At 37.9% G+C, this 12,584-nt stretch overlaps 1 protein-coding gene across 1 annotated transcript; it reads left to right on the top strand.

Moving 5' to 3' along the window:
- The first annotated feature begins 3,327 nt into the window (after positions 1–3,327).
- On the top strand, positions 3,328–9,829 carry LOC121630112 (arabinogalactan protein 1). The gene is made up of 3 exons (XM_041970192.1): positions 3,328–3,432; positions 7,171–7,574; positions 8,549–9,829. The coding sequence occupies exons 2-3, from the start codon at positions 7,405–7,407 to the stop codon at positions 8,991–8,993; spliced, it is 615 nt and encodes a 204-aa protein (XP_041826126.1). The 5' UTR covers positions 3,328–3,432; positions 7,171–7,404; the 3' UTR covers positions 8,994–9,829.
- The last annotated feature ends 2,755 nt before the right edge of the window (positions 9,830–12,584 follow it).

Raw genomic sequence — 12,584 nt, 5'->3', positions numbered from 1 at the left:
TGTTGAAGTGCACAAGGTACAGGAGCCTATCCCAGCAGCGATCCCTGCAATGGAATAAGCAGGTATAGGAAGTTGATGGATGGATGGATGGGTTGTCCTTCTCACTCTCCTTCAGAACATTGCTTCAGTTCAGGGCCGCTGCCAGCCATTTGGGTGGCCTGACCACAACTGCTTTGTGGTGCAGGCATGCTCAGGGCACCTGAATGGCTAGCAGCGGCCCTGAAGAAATAAGACAGGAGTCAACATCATACTGACTTTTACTGGCTGGAGAGAGCTCAGAGAAGAGACAGGATGCTAGAAAGATGCTGGATTATGCGTTATTAGGGGTGAGAAAAGTAAAAAAAAGTTCAGTAGTGTTGCTTTAATAAGGCAAAACACTGGCTCTCTTTCTCTGATCAGTTATTAGGTTTTCCATCACGTTTGTTGCAAAATTATTACATGAGTTTATTTTTGGTTCTGTTAACTTGAAGCTAACTCAAAGGTTGTCACTGGGTTTTTTCAATATTTTTTCAAGTTTTGGTATCTGTTATGACTGGAATTCAGAACATTGTTTTCAGGCCCTCCACTGATCAAGTTTTTCTGTGTGATATCAAGCACCCCCTCACAATATTATATAGTTTTGATGGGGCCTCTAGTGTGCAGGATTTGATGGACGTTGTTGGATTTAACAGCGTGGGTTAATAATGGCCAGTCAAAGAACACTTAACAGCTTCTTGGTAGTCTTTAGTCATACACTGAGAAAGAAGAAAAAAAGTCCAATCACTTAACTCCTACTTCAGCCGCCTGTCACACGGAGGGAAAAACAGCCACATTAGCCCTTCACAGTGAGAGCACATGCATAGATTTACATCTCTGGGATCATTAACTGGAGAATTCTCTCCACTGGATTTAAACCACAGGTGCCATCACCAGCTTTAATGCATTATCAGCACATATACCCTCTTCATCCTCATCATCACCCATATCCTAATTATCATCATCATCCTTATTACCACCATCACCAACTTCAGTCTCAACAGCTTCAGTGAATTGTCATCCTTGTCACGTTGCAACTGCAATCCCATCTCCACTCTGATTATCAATATCTGTAATTTTCTTCATCATTGTGCTCATCATCAGCATAATAAACATCTGTAGTGCATCCACATGACTCGCACATCCTCATCACCATTAGCGTCATCGTTGTTGTGGCTGTTGTCACTATTATGGTTGCCATAATCTCATCCACATGTCTTTCATGGCATAACTGCCTCCATCATTCTCACTCTGATCTTCATCTTTTCTGTCATGATATTCGTTGGTCTTTGTCAGATAATAAGAATACATTTTTAATAACATTGATATCATGTAAGATAAGTGAATTTTTGAAGGATCTTTTATACGAGAGAGAGAAAAAAAACTACTTGCATTCAAATGATTTTTGGCCTTTGTCAGATAATAAAAATGCATTAATGATGACAATATAATCAAAATATTATCATGTATAATGATAATTAAAAACCACTTTATTTATTTTTGATGGTTTGTGTTTTGCTTTTTTGCCTTCAATAGAAACAAAGGCAAAAAGAAAAAACTGAAATTATTAGATCATAAAAAATTTTGTTTATTTCCCACACAGTATAATAATTTGTTTGTTTTACAACTGTCACCATAGCAACACTACTCCTGCCATCTTTTTCATAAGCTCTTCCTTCATTGTCACCAATTACACTATCTTCATCTTCTAGCCTTTTTAAATTTTATTTCTTTTTATCTAACTAATTTAATATATTTATTTGCTTTTATTCTTGAATATGTAAATATTCATTTTCATATTAATTATCATTTATCTTTATTTATTAATTGTCATTAAATTATTAAACATTAAATTGTACTTTTATTCCAGTTTTCTGTTTTTCTATAATTTTAAATTAATCGGGCATTAAGAGGTTTTTAATCTCTTGTATTTACAACCATAACCATCATCACCTTTATTATCCTTCGTCGCCAACATCTTTGTCGTACTTTCATAAACAATCTGCTCATCATCACTGTCATCTTTGCTAGTCATTATAATCAAATTCTCATTACCCTCTTGGCAGAATCATCACCATCATCCTCACACAGCTGCGCCACTATAATCATGTTACTACACCCATCATTGCGTGTACCTTTGTATTTTCTTTCCCATATTTACAAAAGCCTCAATAAATGTGAAAGTTCAGCTCAACTTTTATTAAAAATGTACATTTTAATAAAGAAGAATTTAGGCATTTAGCATTTCCACATTAATCTTTTTTTATTTATTGACTTAAATGTTAGCACATGGCTGCATTTCACTACTTTTACAAAGTCAAGTCTATGAACTTTTTTTCTCTTCATTATATATAATTTGTTTGACGAGTCATTCACAGCACAGTCTGATTGATCGACAGTAAGTACAGGAAATAGTTGACTCAACCAGTGTAAGAGAAGTGTACAGAAATACAGCAGCAGGTACTAATTAACTAACGGAAGATCTCAGAATGAAGGCACATATTTAAGAGATAAAGCTTGTGGATTCTTTTCTGGATCCAAACCACAATTGGGCTTCTGATAACAGATCTTTTAATATTACTCCCCTCTTTGATATCAGGGGGTTGTGAGGGTGCCTGGAAGGGATATTGAGTAACAGCTGAGAGTTTCTCTCTTTTCACTTGGCCTGGCATCACAACTTATTAGCCTGATAAATGAGAGCTGGACTCAATATGGAGTGGGCCTTTTTCTGTGACACTCATTTATCTGCCCCCAGAACAACAGCTCAATCAGATAGGGGCCCGCATTTCACTGTGGTGATCCATGCTGGAACAAACGGACTAGTGTGGGACGTTTTACATGTGCTCAGTAACAGCAGTTTGCTTGTATAGATTATGTTGTTTTTACCTTGAATTTATATTAAAAACAAAAGGGTAGTAAACATGCGATGCCACCTCTGATTTATCAAATAAAGAGGCCTTGCAAACCCCTGTACAGCAGAAGTTTCTATTATGTCCACCAGTAAGACGCGATAAGAGGCTTAATTTGCTTCCTTTCCTACACTGGTGGAGGGTATGTAAAAGTTTTGGGATTGGAGAGAAATTTCATCAACCCGCCCATTGTCATCTGTTCTGCTGGGTTTACATCTGTGTGATTACAAATGAGTGTGTGCTTTGTTCAGACTGTTATTGAGTTCATAAGAAAAGATATCCTTGACCGGTTTCCTGTAACCATGGCAATAGGAAGTGCTCTCCAATCACATTGTCGTACTGTGTGTTCGGGAAGTGCTCTGTTTCCTGCTGTTTTACTAGCTTCCTCTCCATTGGTGTGTACTCAAGATCTGGCATTTGGTCCTGGAAAGCCAGACAGATCTTCACATGAGCGTCTTCTTGTCTTGTCTTTATGAATTTACCTGCAATGCTGCCACACATGAATGACGTAAGTTGGAGACTTCTTGTAAAATTTAAACATTAAGGGAGTGGCAGTTTTGAGGTTTTGTTTATAATAAAGCAGTGCTTTTCTACTTTTTACATTTCATATTCTTGAAGATATTTTAAATGTCTTCTTGGTTTGTTTACTTAAAGAAAATACAGATCAATTTACTAACACACAGATAATGTTAGCTGCTAATTACGTGGTAATTAACAGAGGTCCTAGACATAATACATTTCAGCATTACTTAAGTTGTAAAATTTTAAAACTACCCCGTGAGAAATATTTGTCTTGAATTTGTTTAATATGTAGTTTAAAAGACATTTTGTACTATGTAAAGGACCAGTCTACTGTGTCTCACTATGTCCAATGGGAAACTGTAAATAGAAAAATAACACTCATTTCAAAGTAAAAAATGCCACAGCAAATTCTAGAAGCAGTACTTGGTTGTGACTAATGTTAAAACATGGTTGCCTGATTCTGTCAGACACCCCAATTCCTACGTACTGTGTTACACTCCCCATACTTTAAATTATATATTTAATAATTTGGAAACTAAGGATGATAATTGTTGTATTTTTGAAGAATAATTTGTTTCTTTTATCTTGATTTCAGCTCAACAGTTTCTGGTTGTTGTTGCCTGATCGTCCTCTTTAATATGAAAGAAATTTAATAAGAACATTCTACATCTTTAGACATATGCAAGTTACCCATGCATTAGTTGAAATTTTTTATATGAAATGTACCACAGATGCTGGCTCTAACATCATTTGTTTGTATCACCTTGAATATATATATATTTTTTACATCTTTGGCATGTAGAGTCCAACTCTTTTTTCCTAGAAAAGCAACTCCACATGAAAGCCAGTCTGCATTGTAGCTGCTTTAATATGAATTAATCTCCCTATGAACATCTGTGTTATGTCTTACAAGGCACGTGGACTGTGTGCCAGCCACAGTGAAACTGATAAATCACGCCGTGTTGTGGAAAAACTGATGAAAAGATGTGTGTCCAAGAGATGTTGTAGCCACAGTGTGGAATAAAAATATGACCATTGTTTAATGTTATGCAGTAAGATTGGGAGTTGACTGGACTTTTGGGATTGAGCTGTGTTGAAATGATAAGAAAATAATAATTGGACATGGGTAGACTGGCTCCTGGTGTGGTTGGATCCCCATGATATTGTTTCCTCACAGCAGCATTAAGCCAGATGTTATAACTCTTAGTATTTTATACCTACATTCAATTTAGAGACAGAAATTAGGGAGTCATGTTTGTGCAGAATGAGGGGGGCTGCTTTGTGGGTGTTTATACATGTATATGTGTGCAACTGTGTGAAAGACTAAGTGATATTTTATTAATTGTTTTGTAATCTATTTTGATGTGTGTAAAGGCTCGTTTTATTTTGAACATGCATAAATTCCTTTTTTTTTGTGTAAAGCACTTTGTGTTGCCTTCAGCATGAAAAGTGCTTTATAAATAAAGTTTGATTTGATTTGAATTTTGAATGTCTGTATGCCAAATGAGTGCATACAAAACGAGGATTAGTACCTCAATAGATTAACATTTATTATGTCTTTTATTTAGGATCTAGTTGTTGGTGATATGAATGCAGATGTAACTGATGCCAACTCTTTTTGTTCAGACAGTGGATTGATTTTATCTAGTAAGGTGCTATTGCCAAATGGGCTCTAACAGCGAGGCCTGGCACTGCACTTCCTGGCTAGACCACTGCCTCTGTACAGTGGATGCCCATGACTCCATCGATATGGTGAAAATAGTTATTATGTGTCGGCGTGGCTCAGTGGGTAGAGTGATCATCTTGTAGCCTGAGGGTTGCCGGTTCGTGGTGGTGTTGAACACAGGCAATTTACCAGTATTGTTGCCTCCGGATAATGACATTGATGTAGGGAAAACAGATTGGTCACAATTGTCTAAGAAAGATCATAATAAATATGCTAGTCATTCTGATGCACTGCTGCATAATGTTCAGGTCCCAAAAGATGCCTTATTGTGTGGGGATCTGAACTGTAGGAATGTACAACATTGTAAGAAATTGCATGCCCTTTATGAAGCTATCATGGAGTCCCTTGTTATCTCGAGCAGGCCTCTATATAAACATCAGACAAAAGTGTGCTATGCTAAGCCAGGTTGGAAGGAACATTTGGAAGAGTGTGTGTGTGTGTGTGTGTGTGTGTGTGTGTGTGTGTGTGTGTGTGTGTGTGTGTGTGTTCCTGTGCCCCCAAGTTTGAGAACCACTTGTGTAGGGCTTGTGAGTCAGAAAACAACCTAACCACTGTTTCGGCTAACCCTGTATGCCGTTCTGTTAGATTTTCTTCCAGACTGTGGAACCATTGTCGAACTTGTCTGTATATTAGACCTTAAACATTGTGAAAGGCTTTGTATGTTTTTTCTTTTTTTTCTTTTTTAGTTGTTGTTTTTGACTGATTGTTTTTCTTTGTTTAATGTGTTGTAGTTTTCCCCCTGTGATATGACTTAAGCTGAAATGTGGACTCGTCTGACCACAGAAAACATTCACTGTCCAGTTGAGATGATCTCATGTCCTGAGACCTCAGCTGAATTTCTTAATACAGTTGAATAATGACTACTTTCTTTCTTAATATAGTTTTAGGCTTATTTCTGGATGCTGTGAACGACTGTTGTTGGTAAAAATAGTTTTCTGTAATTATCCCATACACATGCAGCACTATTGATTTCTGTGGCATCAGAGTTTTTTATGTAAAGCTGCTTCAGGGCTCAAAGTATTGCAGCATTCCAACAGTGGTTTGTATCCTTGACCTCTACAGGGTGAGATTTCCCTAGACTACCTTAATCTTTTCACAATATTAATGGTTAATGGTACTTATATTACACTTTTTTTTTATCTTTTTGGCTTCTCAAAGCCACATTCATCTATTCATGCAGCAGTTCTTGGTAATTATCTAGTTATTTTTATCTATCTGTCATACACTGATGATACATCAGAGGTAACGTGGGGTTCACTATCCTGCCAAAGTATGGGGAAATCAGTTGAACTACCAACCTTTCACCTGGAAGATGTCCACTCTTCCTCTTGAGCCACAGTCATATAATATTGTTGTTTAAAGGCCAAAGTTGTTTGTAATCTTGGACTAATTTAAAAAAGAAAAAAATAAAGAAAATATCATTATTGATATTAATGATTTTCTAGCAATTTGGCTTAAAGTGGTAAACAGCAACCCATAGTTACTTCAAGTCTTTTGTGGATGTTTCTTTCATACCCAATCCTGGCACCCTCACCTGTTGAATATTTAACCTGTTACTGAAGAATCTTCCAGAACAGTTTTACATGTACTCTGTAAACATTTATATAAATATGTCTTTTGTTTCCCAACTTTTTGAGGGTCCCTTAAACTATTAATATTGTTTAAATACCATGAAGATGATCAGTGACCAAACCAAAATAATTTCTTTGGACATGTATCAGTTAAATAAATTTCTATATTTATTTAGTCAGATTTATAACCACAATTTGTTTTTCAGCTCCCACTGAAAAAATGTAAATGTTATTGTAGATGTTTAATATTTGGTGTTGGTTTTTAAAAATTAGATGAGATAAAAAAAAAAGTATTTGAACTGGTATGAAGTGGCTCTATATAAGTAGGTATTGTGCATTGAATTATGTTGTGTGTAGAAACGATGATAAATGTGCTTTTATGGAATAAAACTGTCATATCAGGTGACAAAGAAATCTTATTTTACAGGGCTGCTAAAAACAACCTCCTGCAGACTCCTGGTCACACTTCTGAGAAATGATGGAGAACTGATTCATACCAGACAACATTCGTACGAATTCAGCCTGGCAGCGATGCAGCTTGGTCATCAGCACATCCCTCTAGATCCCTCCCCAGGCTGAGACTGCTTTTCTCAGGAAACAACACCCAATCCTTCTGGACACCATCCAGCCCGTGTTGGCCAACTTCAATCCTAAGCGAGGAATGGAGCAGGCCTTTCAGCCACAGACACCACCCAGTGGGAGTTGCAGTTCACCTGGACTTGCTGGTAAATCCTGCTGGAACTTGGATTTGAGGGTGGTAATACTTCTGGTGACTTTGGCAGGAGCCATAATCCTGCTGCTGCTGTACAAACTCTTACAGATGAGACACAGGTGTGTACATGGGTGGTGCATGGGATCTAGCAGCTTACCCCCTTACTGTTTTACTTAACTATCCTGAACAGGGATGACTGAATAGCTTAAATGGTTCATTTTAAAATCATAAAATATCCACCTTCAATAAATAAATATAAGCAGTCAAGAGAAAAAGAAAGTATCCTCTATGTATAAGAACAAAAAGCAACTGTGTATACACCCAGAAATGCAGAAGCATACACATACATTAGTTCCAAAAGAAATAAAATTAGCAAATTGACATAAGAAACACAAAAATTTTCTGGATCAGAAAATTCTTTTTGGCCACAATGAAAAGCAAAACATTTGAAGAAGCTAAAATTTGAGAAAATTTATCTTTGCTTCTAGTTCTCTTTTATTTATTTGATTTTTATTTAATGTAAAAACACTGTAAATAAAAATTAGAAAAAGAAGAAATAAAATTAAGTAAAATTATTTTATGATAAGTAATAATAATAATAATAATAATAATAATAACAACAATAATAATCATCATCATCAGTGAGGTAAATCATACATTTATACATGCATGTCCGCTTATGTTAAGCTATAGGAGGCATAGTTTCCTTTTTCAGTGGGATCATTATTCTAATATTTAATCAAACTTTAATTCAAAACACTCTGTGCTTTCTATGATGTAGGAAATGCTACATGCTATCATGTAAACGTAGCTTGACTAAATAACAAGTTTCAAAGTTGTTGTTTTTTTACTCTATGATTTGTATTTGTTTACAGTTTTAGAAATAAATGCTAGACTATATTATTTCTTACATGCTATATGTTGTCTCTTGTAAAACCTACATTCAACAGATTATTCTCCAGCTTTAGAAAGAGCTGCTTTATTCTTGTGCTAAGCTAACTGCATTTTAGCTCCTATTCTGCTTGTTACACATTTAATTTGACTATTATTGCAATTTTTTATTATTTTATTTGATTTGATATTTTTCCTGCAGGCTGAACCTCGCCAGGGCGAGACATGCTTTGGAGTACAACAGCTTCTACCATAGAGCCACCTATAAACTAATGCAGCCCACACCTTGTCAGGACCCACCGTCCAAAAATGGAACCATCCCTGAGGAAAATCCTCCGATTCAAACCGTAACTGCAGTGACGCCTGTGGTCATCACTTCAGTGCTACCCCCACCTGTTCCCCCTCCACTTACTCTCCCTCCACCTCCTGCCCTACCATCCCCACCTTCTCCCCCTCCAGCAACTCGTGTCCTATCGTTTCCTCTCCCACTGCCTGTAATCCACACCACCCCGCCCAGCCCACACTTGTCATGGGGTGCCTGCTCAGATGCAGATGTTTACTCTCGGATTGGAGCTTTCAGGCCATCCAGGTTGTCGAGCCTCTCTAGTCAATCAACGGTCATCCTCTTTGAACACTCGGCTCTCTGAGTTCTGGCACAGAAGATGGATGGTGGACTCTGTGATAGAAAGTTAGATGCTCTGCTTAAATACTCTATACAGTACTTGGAAATGAACCAGGTGAGACCGAAAAGACCACAGTCAAACTTTGTCTCAAAACCTCAAACCTATTCTGAAATCTGTTTATTTAAATCTTCATTGGCGAATAAGATGGCTGCACCCTTTTTGTGTTTAATCTCAAGAATGTATTCTTGGACATCCATCATCTCCAATTCTTGGACATGCCCAGCGCATAAGCCTCTGACTCCTGTTCCCGAAGGGGTCCCAGGTTGGGACAGTCCTCCTCCGCTGATACATTATTTAGGGCTTAGATCGTCAACTGTGAGTACCCATTTGTCTAGAAACCCTGCTGGTTTTTGATCTCCCTTTGCTCTCGGTTCTTGCTGGAAGTCTTACTTCGACATGTTGACTCATGTTGACACGACTGCATGGCATCACCTCTGCAACTCTATCAGCTGCACATTCATGGACCATGGATCTCCTGTTCTGAAACCAAACCAAAAAATCCTCTTCAGCATTCAGATCTGGTGCCTTGGGAGACCACTGAAGTTCATAAGACTTAATGTCAAAGTCATGGAACTAGCTTTAGATCTGTGCTTTCACTGATGTGTTGAGTCCATGTTTGCTTACCTAAACCAGCCATCTGGAGCATTTGTAAAAGAAAATACATAAAAGAATAAATAATTAATGCAAACTTAAAGACCCATTTCTTCTGTGCTAGCCCACTTTCTGACCAGTCTACTGTAATATATTTGTGTCCTCTGATCCCTTTAACTATACCAGTAAGATGTTTATGTTCTCAGAAATATGATTGACTTAATGATTATATATTTTTTACTACTAAGTCAAATTAATGACCCAGAACTGGATGGATGGATGGATGGATGGATGGACGGATGGATGGACGGATAGTTTGAAGTAAGTTCTGAACACTTCTATGATGCAAGAAGATCATCCTTTCAGTACTCTTTGGGATCAAAGTCCCTGAGACCATTTTTTTTCTTAATTCAGCTGTTTAATGTGAAACTTAGCTAAAGCCCCTCATCTGCATCTTGACTGGATGACATCATAAACAACTGGTCATTATTGCTTGTTTTGACTTTATTCAAGTCAAAAAAGAGTGAAATTATAAGTCCAAAATGTGATAAGTATTCACATAATAGTCTGTGTAAATTTTGCTTTTCCATTGATGCCATTATAATTCTTATTTTGCAAACTAGAACAGCAGTTTTTCCACCAGTACAAAACTCTGAGCTACCATAGCTAAGCGTATGAAAATAAGTTAAAACTTAAAAATCTCATTTCCTTCGTTAGCTTGGCAGCAGTTTAAAATATTATACGTCAATTAAATTACTTTGTTGTGTTCCTATAGGCTCAGCAGGCACTTTATTAGGTACACCTTTCTGGTATTGGGTTGGCAAGGTACCAGGAAGGTGTTGAAAACCTTCCCCAGAGGTTTTGCTCCATATTGACATGACAGCATCACACAGTTACTGCAGGTTTGTCGGCTGCATCCATGATGAGAATCTTCAGTTCCACCACATCCCAAAGCTGCTCTACTGGACTGAGATCTGGTGACTGTGGAGGCCGTTGGAGTCCAGTGAACTCATTGTCATGTTTAAGAAAACAGGTGGAGATGATCTGAGCTTTGTGACATGGTGCATTATCCTGCTGGAAGTAGCATCAGAAGATGCTCCACTGTGGTCATAAAGGGATGGACATGGTCAGCAGCAATACTCAGGTATGCTGTGGTGGTTAAACCAGGCCACGTTGGTACTAAGGGACCCAAAGTGGGAAAATATCCCCCACATAAGTTGAGGGTAACCTAGTTTAAAAATTCAATATCTGGCCCATATCAAAGTAGATTAAGTATAAAATGCCAATACTAATACTGAATGATGGTGATTACTGATCACATAAACGTTTGGTAAAGAAAAACACCAGTAAAACTCCGGACTATGTTTAATAGTGATAGTAAGAATATTTCCACATGCACAATGTAAAGTGACTCAAGGTATTGTGACTGAACAGCTGTGTAGCCATAAGACAATCACTAATCAGTGAGGTTAATGAGAGACAAAGGCTTCAATTTGCCAGGGAGCATAAAGATTGGACTCGGGAGCAATGAAAGAAGCTCATGTGGTTTGATGAGTCCAGATTTACCCTGTTTCAGAGTGACAGGAGCATCAGGGTAAGAAGAGCGGCAGATGAAGGGATGCAGCCATCATGCCTAGTATCTACTGTATAAGCCTGTGGAGGCAGTCTATGATCTGGGGTTGCTGCAAGTCTGGGTTCAGCAACATTATGTGTCCAAAGAATGAGGTCAGCTGGTCACCCTGATGTCACGGCCATATTCCAAGATAGCAATGCCAGAATTTACTGGGGCTTAGATTGTGAAAGAGTGGTTCAGGGAACAGGAAACATCATTTTCACACATGGATTGACCACCACAGAGTCCAGACCTGAACTTTACTGAGAATCTTTGGGATGTGCTTGAGAAGACTTTACACAATGCTTGGACTCTCGGCCAGGTAGTGTAAATAAATTGAAATAAAAGGCTAGTTCCTGGATGGGAGGGCCTGATTTCTGAATGGGTGGGCCCTGTCCACTGGAGCCCAACTGCAGGGAACCCTGTAGGCAGGAGGCAAAGACAAAAGTACTTAAGAGGAACTCTAGAAAATTTGGATGTGAAAGCTCTCCCAAGGCTGGAGATTAATAAAGGTGAAATCATGTCTTGAGAAAAGGGATAAAGAGTCATCAGCAAATACTGACTTGATGGCTAGAAATGTACAGGTGGGTAGAAAGAAAAGGTGGTTGTACAGTCTAGAGAGAAGTCTTCAAACAAAATAACAACCTGAAACCATACTGAAATGCTCTCATTCACTATACTGAAATGCTCTCACACTATATTGAAATGTTCTCTCATATACTATACTGAAATACTCTAATTACATAATACTGAAATCACAGTTCGCTAGTGTGTATGAAAGACTACTTGAAAAGGAAGTCATCTAAGTTGAAACAGAAGTAACACTGTAGATAAAAAGAGGAAAATGAAATGAAGAGGAGAAGTTGGAAAACACAAAGGCAAAGGCTTTCTAAAGACTTTTGCTGTACTAATATCAGTTCAGCCGCCTGGAAGTAATATCAGCTTCCAAAAGCTGGCTTCTTCAATACTATACTGGCCTCAGCAGAGACTATTAAGGGTTAGGTCTAACACGACAGCAACCGGATAACTAACAGTAGCAAGTCTGAATGAAGACATGCTAACTAGCCTTCTAGCATAACTCGGCCATTAAGATATGCAGTGCTGTCAAATGAAGACCTGGACAGCACTGATTCATATCCTGGAGAACACTCCAAACGCAGGTGATACTTATGTTGTCCAGTGCTGTCCAGGTCCAGGAGATTTCAGTATAGTGTATGAGAAGTTTCATTACAATGTGCGAATGATTTCAGTATGATATACGAGAGGTTTTAGTATGATTTGTGAATGACTTAAATTTCACGTGTCTGTGAAAGGGCAACTCTTCTAAAGGCTGACATTTTTTCAGGAATCCC

This window comes from Melanotaenia boesemani, chromosome 19 (assembly GCF_017639745.1).
Source record: "Melanotaenia boesemani isolate fMelBoe1 chromosome 19, fMelBoe1.pri, whole genome shotgun sequence".
Lineage (NCBI taxonomy): Eukaryota > Metazoa > Chordata > Actinopteri > Atheriniformes > Melanotaeniidae > Melanotaenia > Melanotaenia boesemani.
The sequence above is the reverse complement of the archived record's forward strand: the minus strand, read 5'-3'. Positions and strand labels throughout refer to the sequence as shown.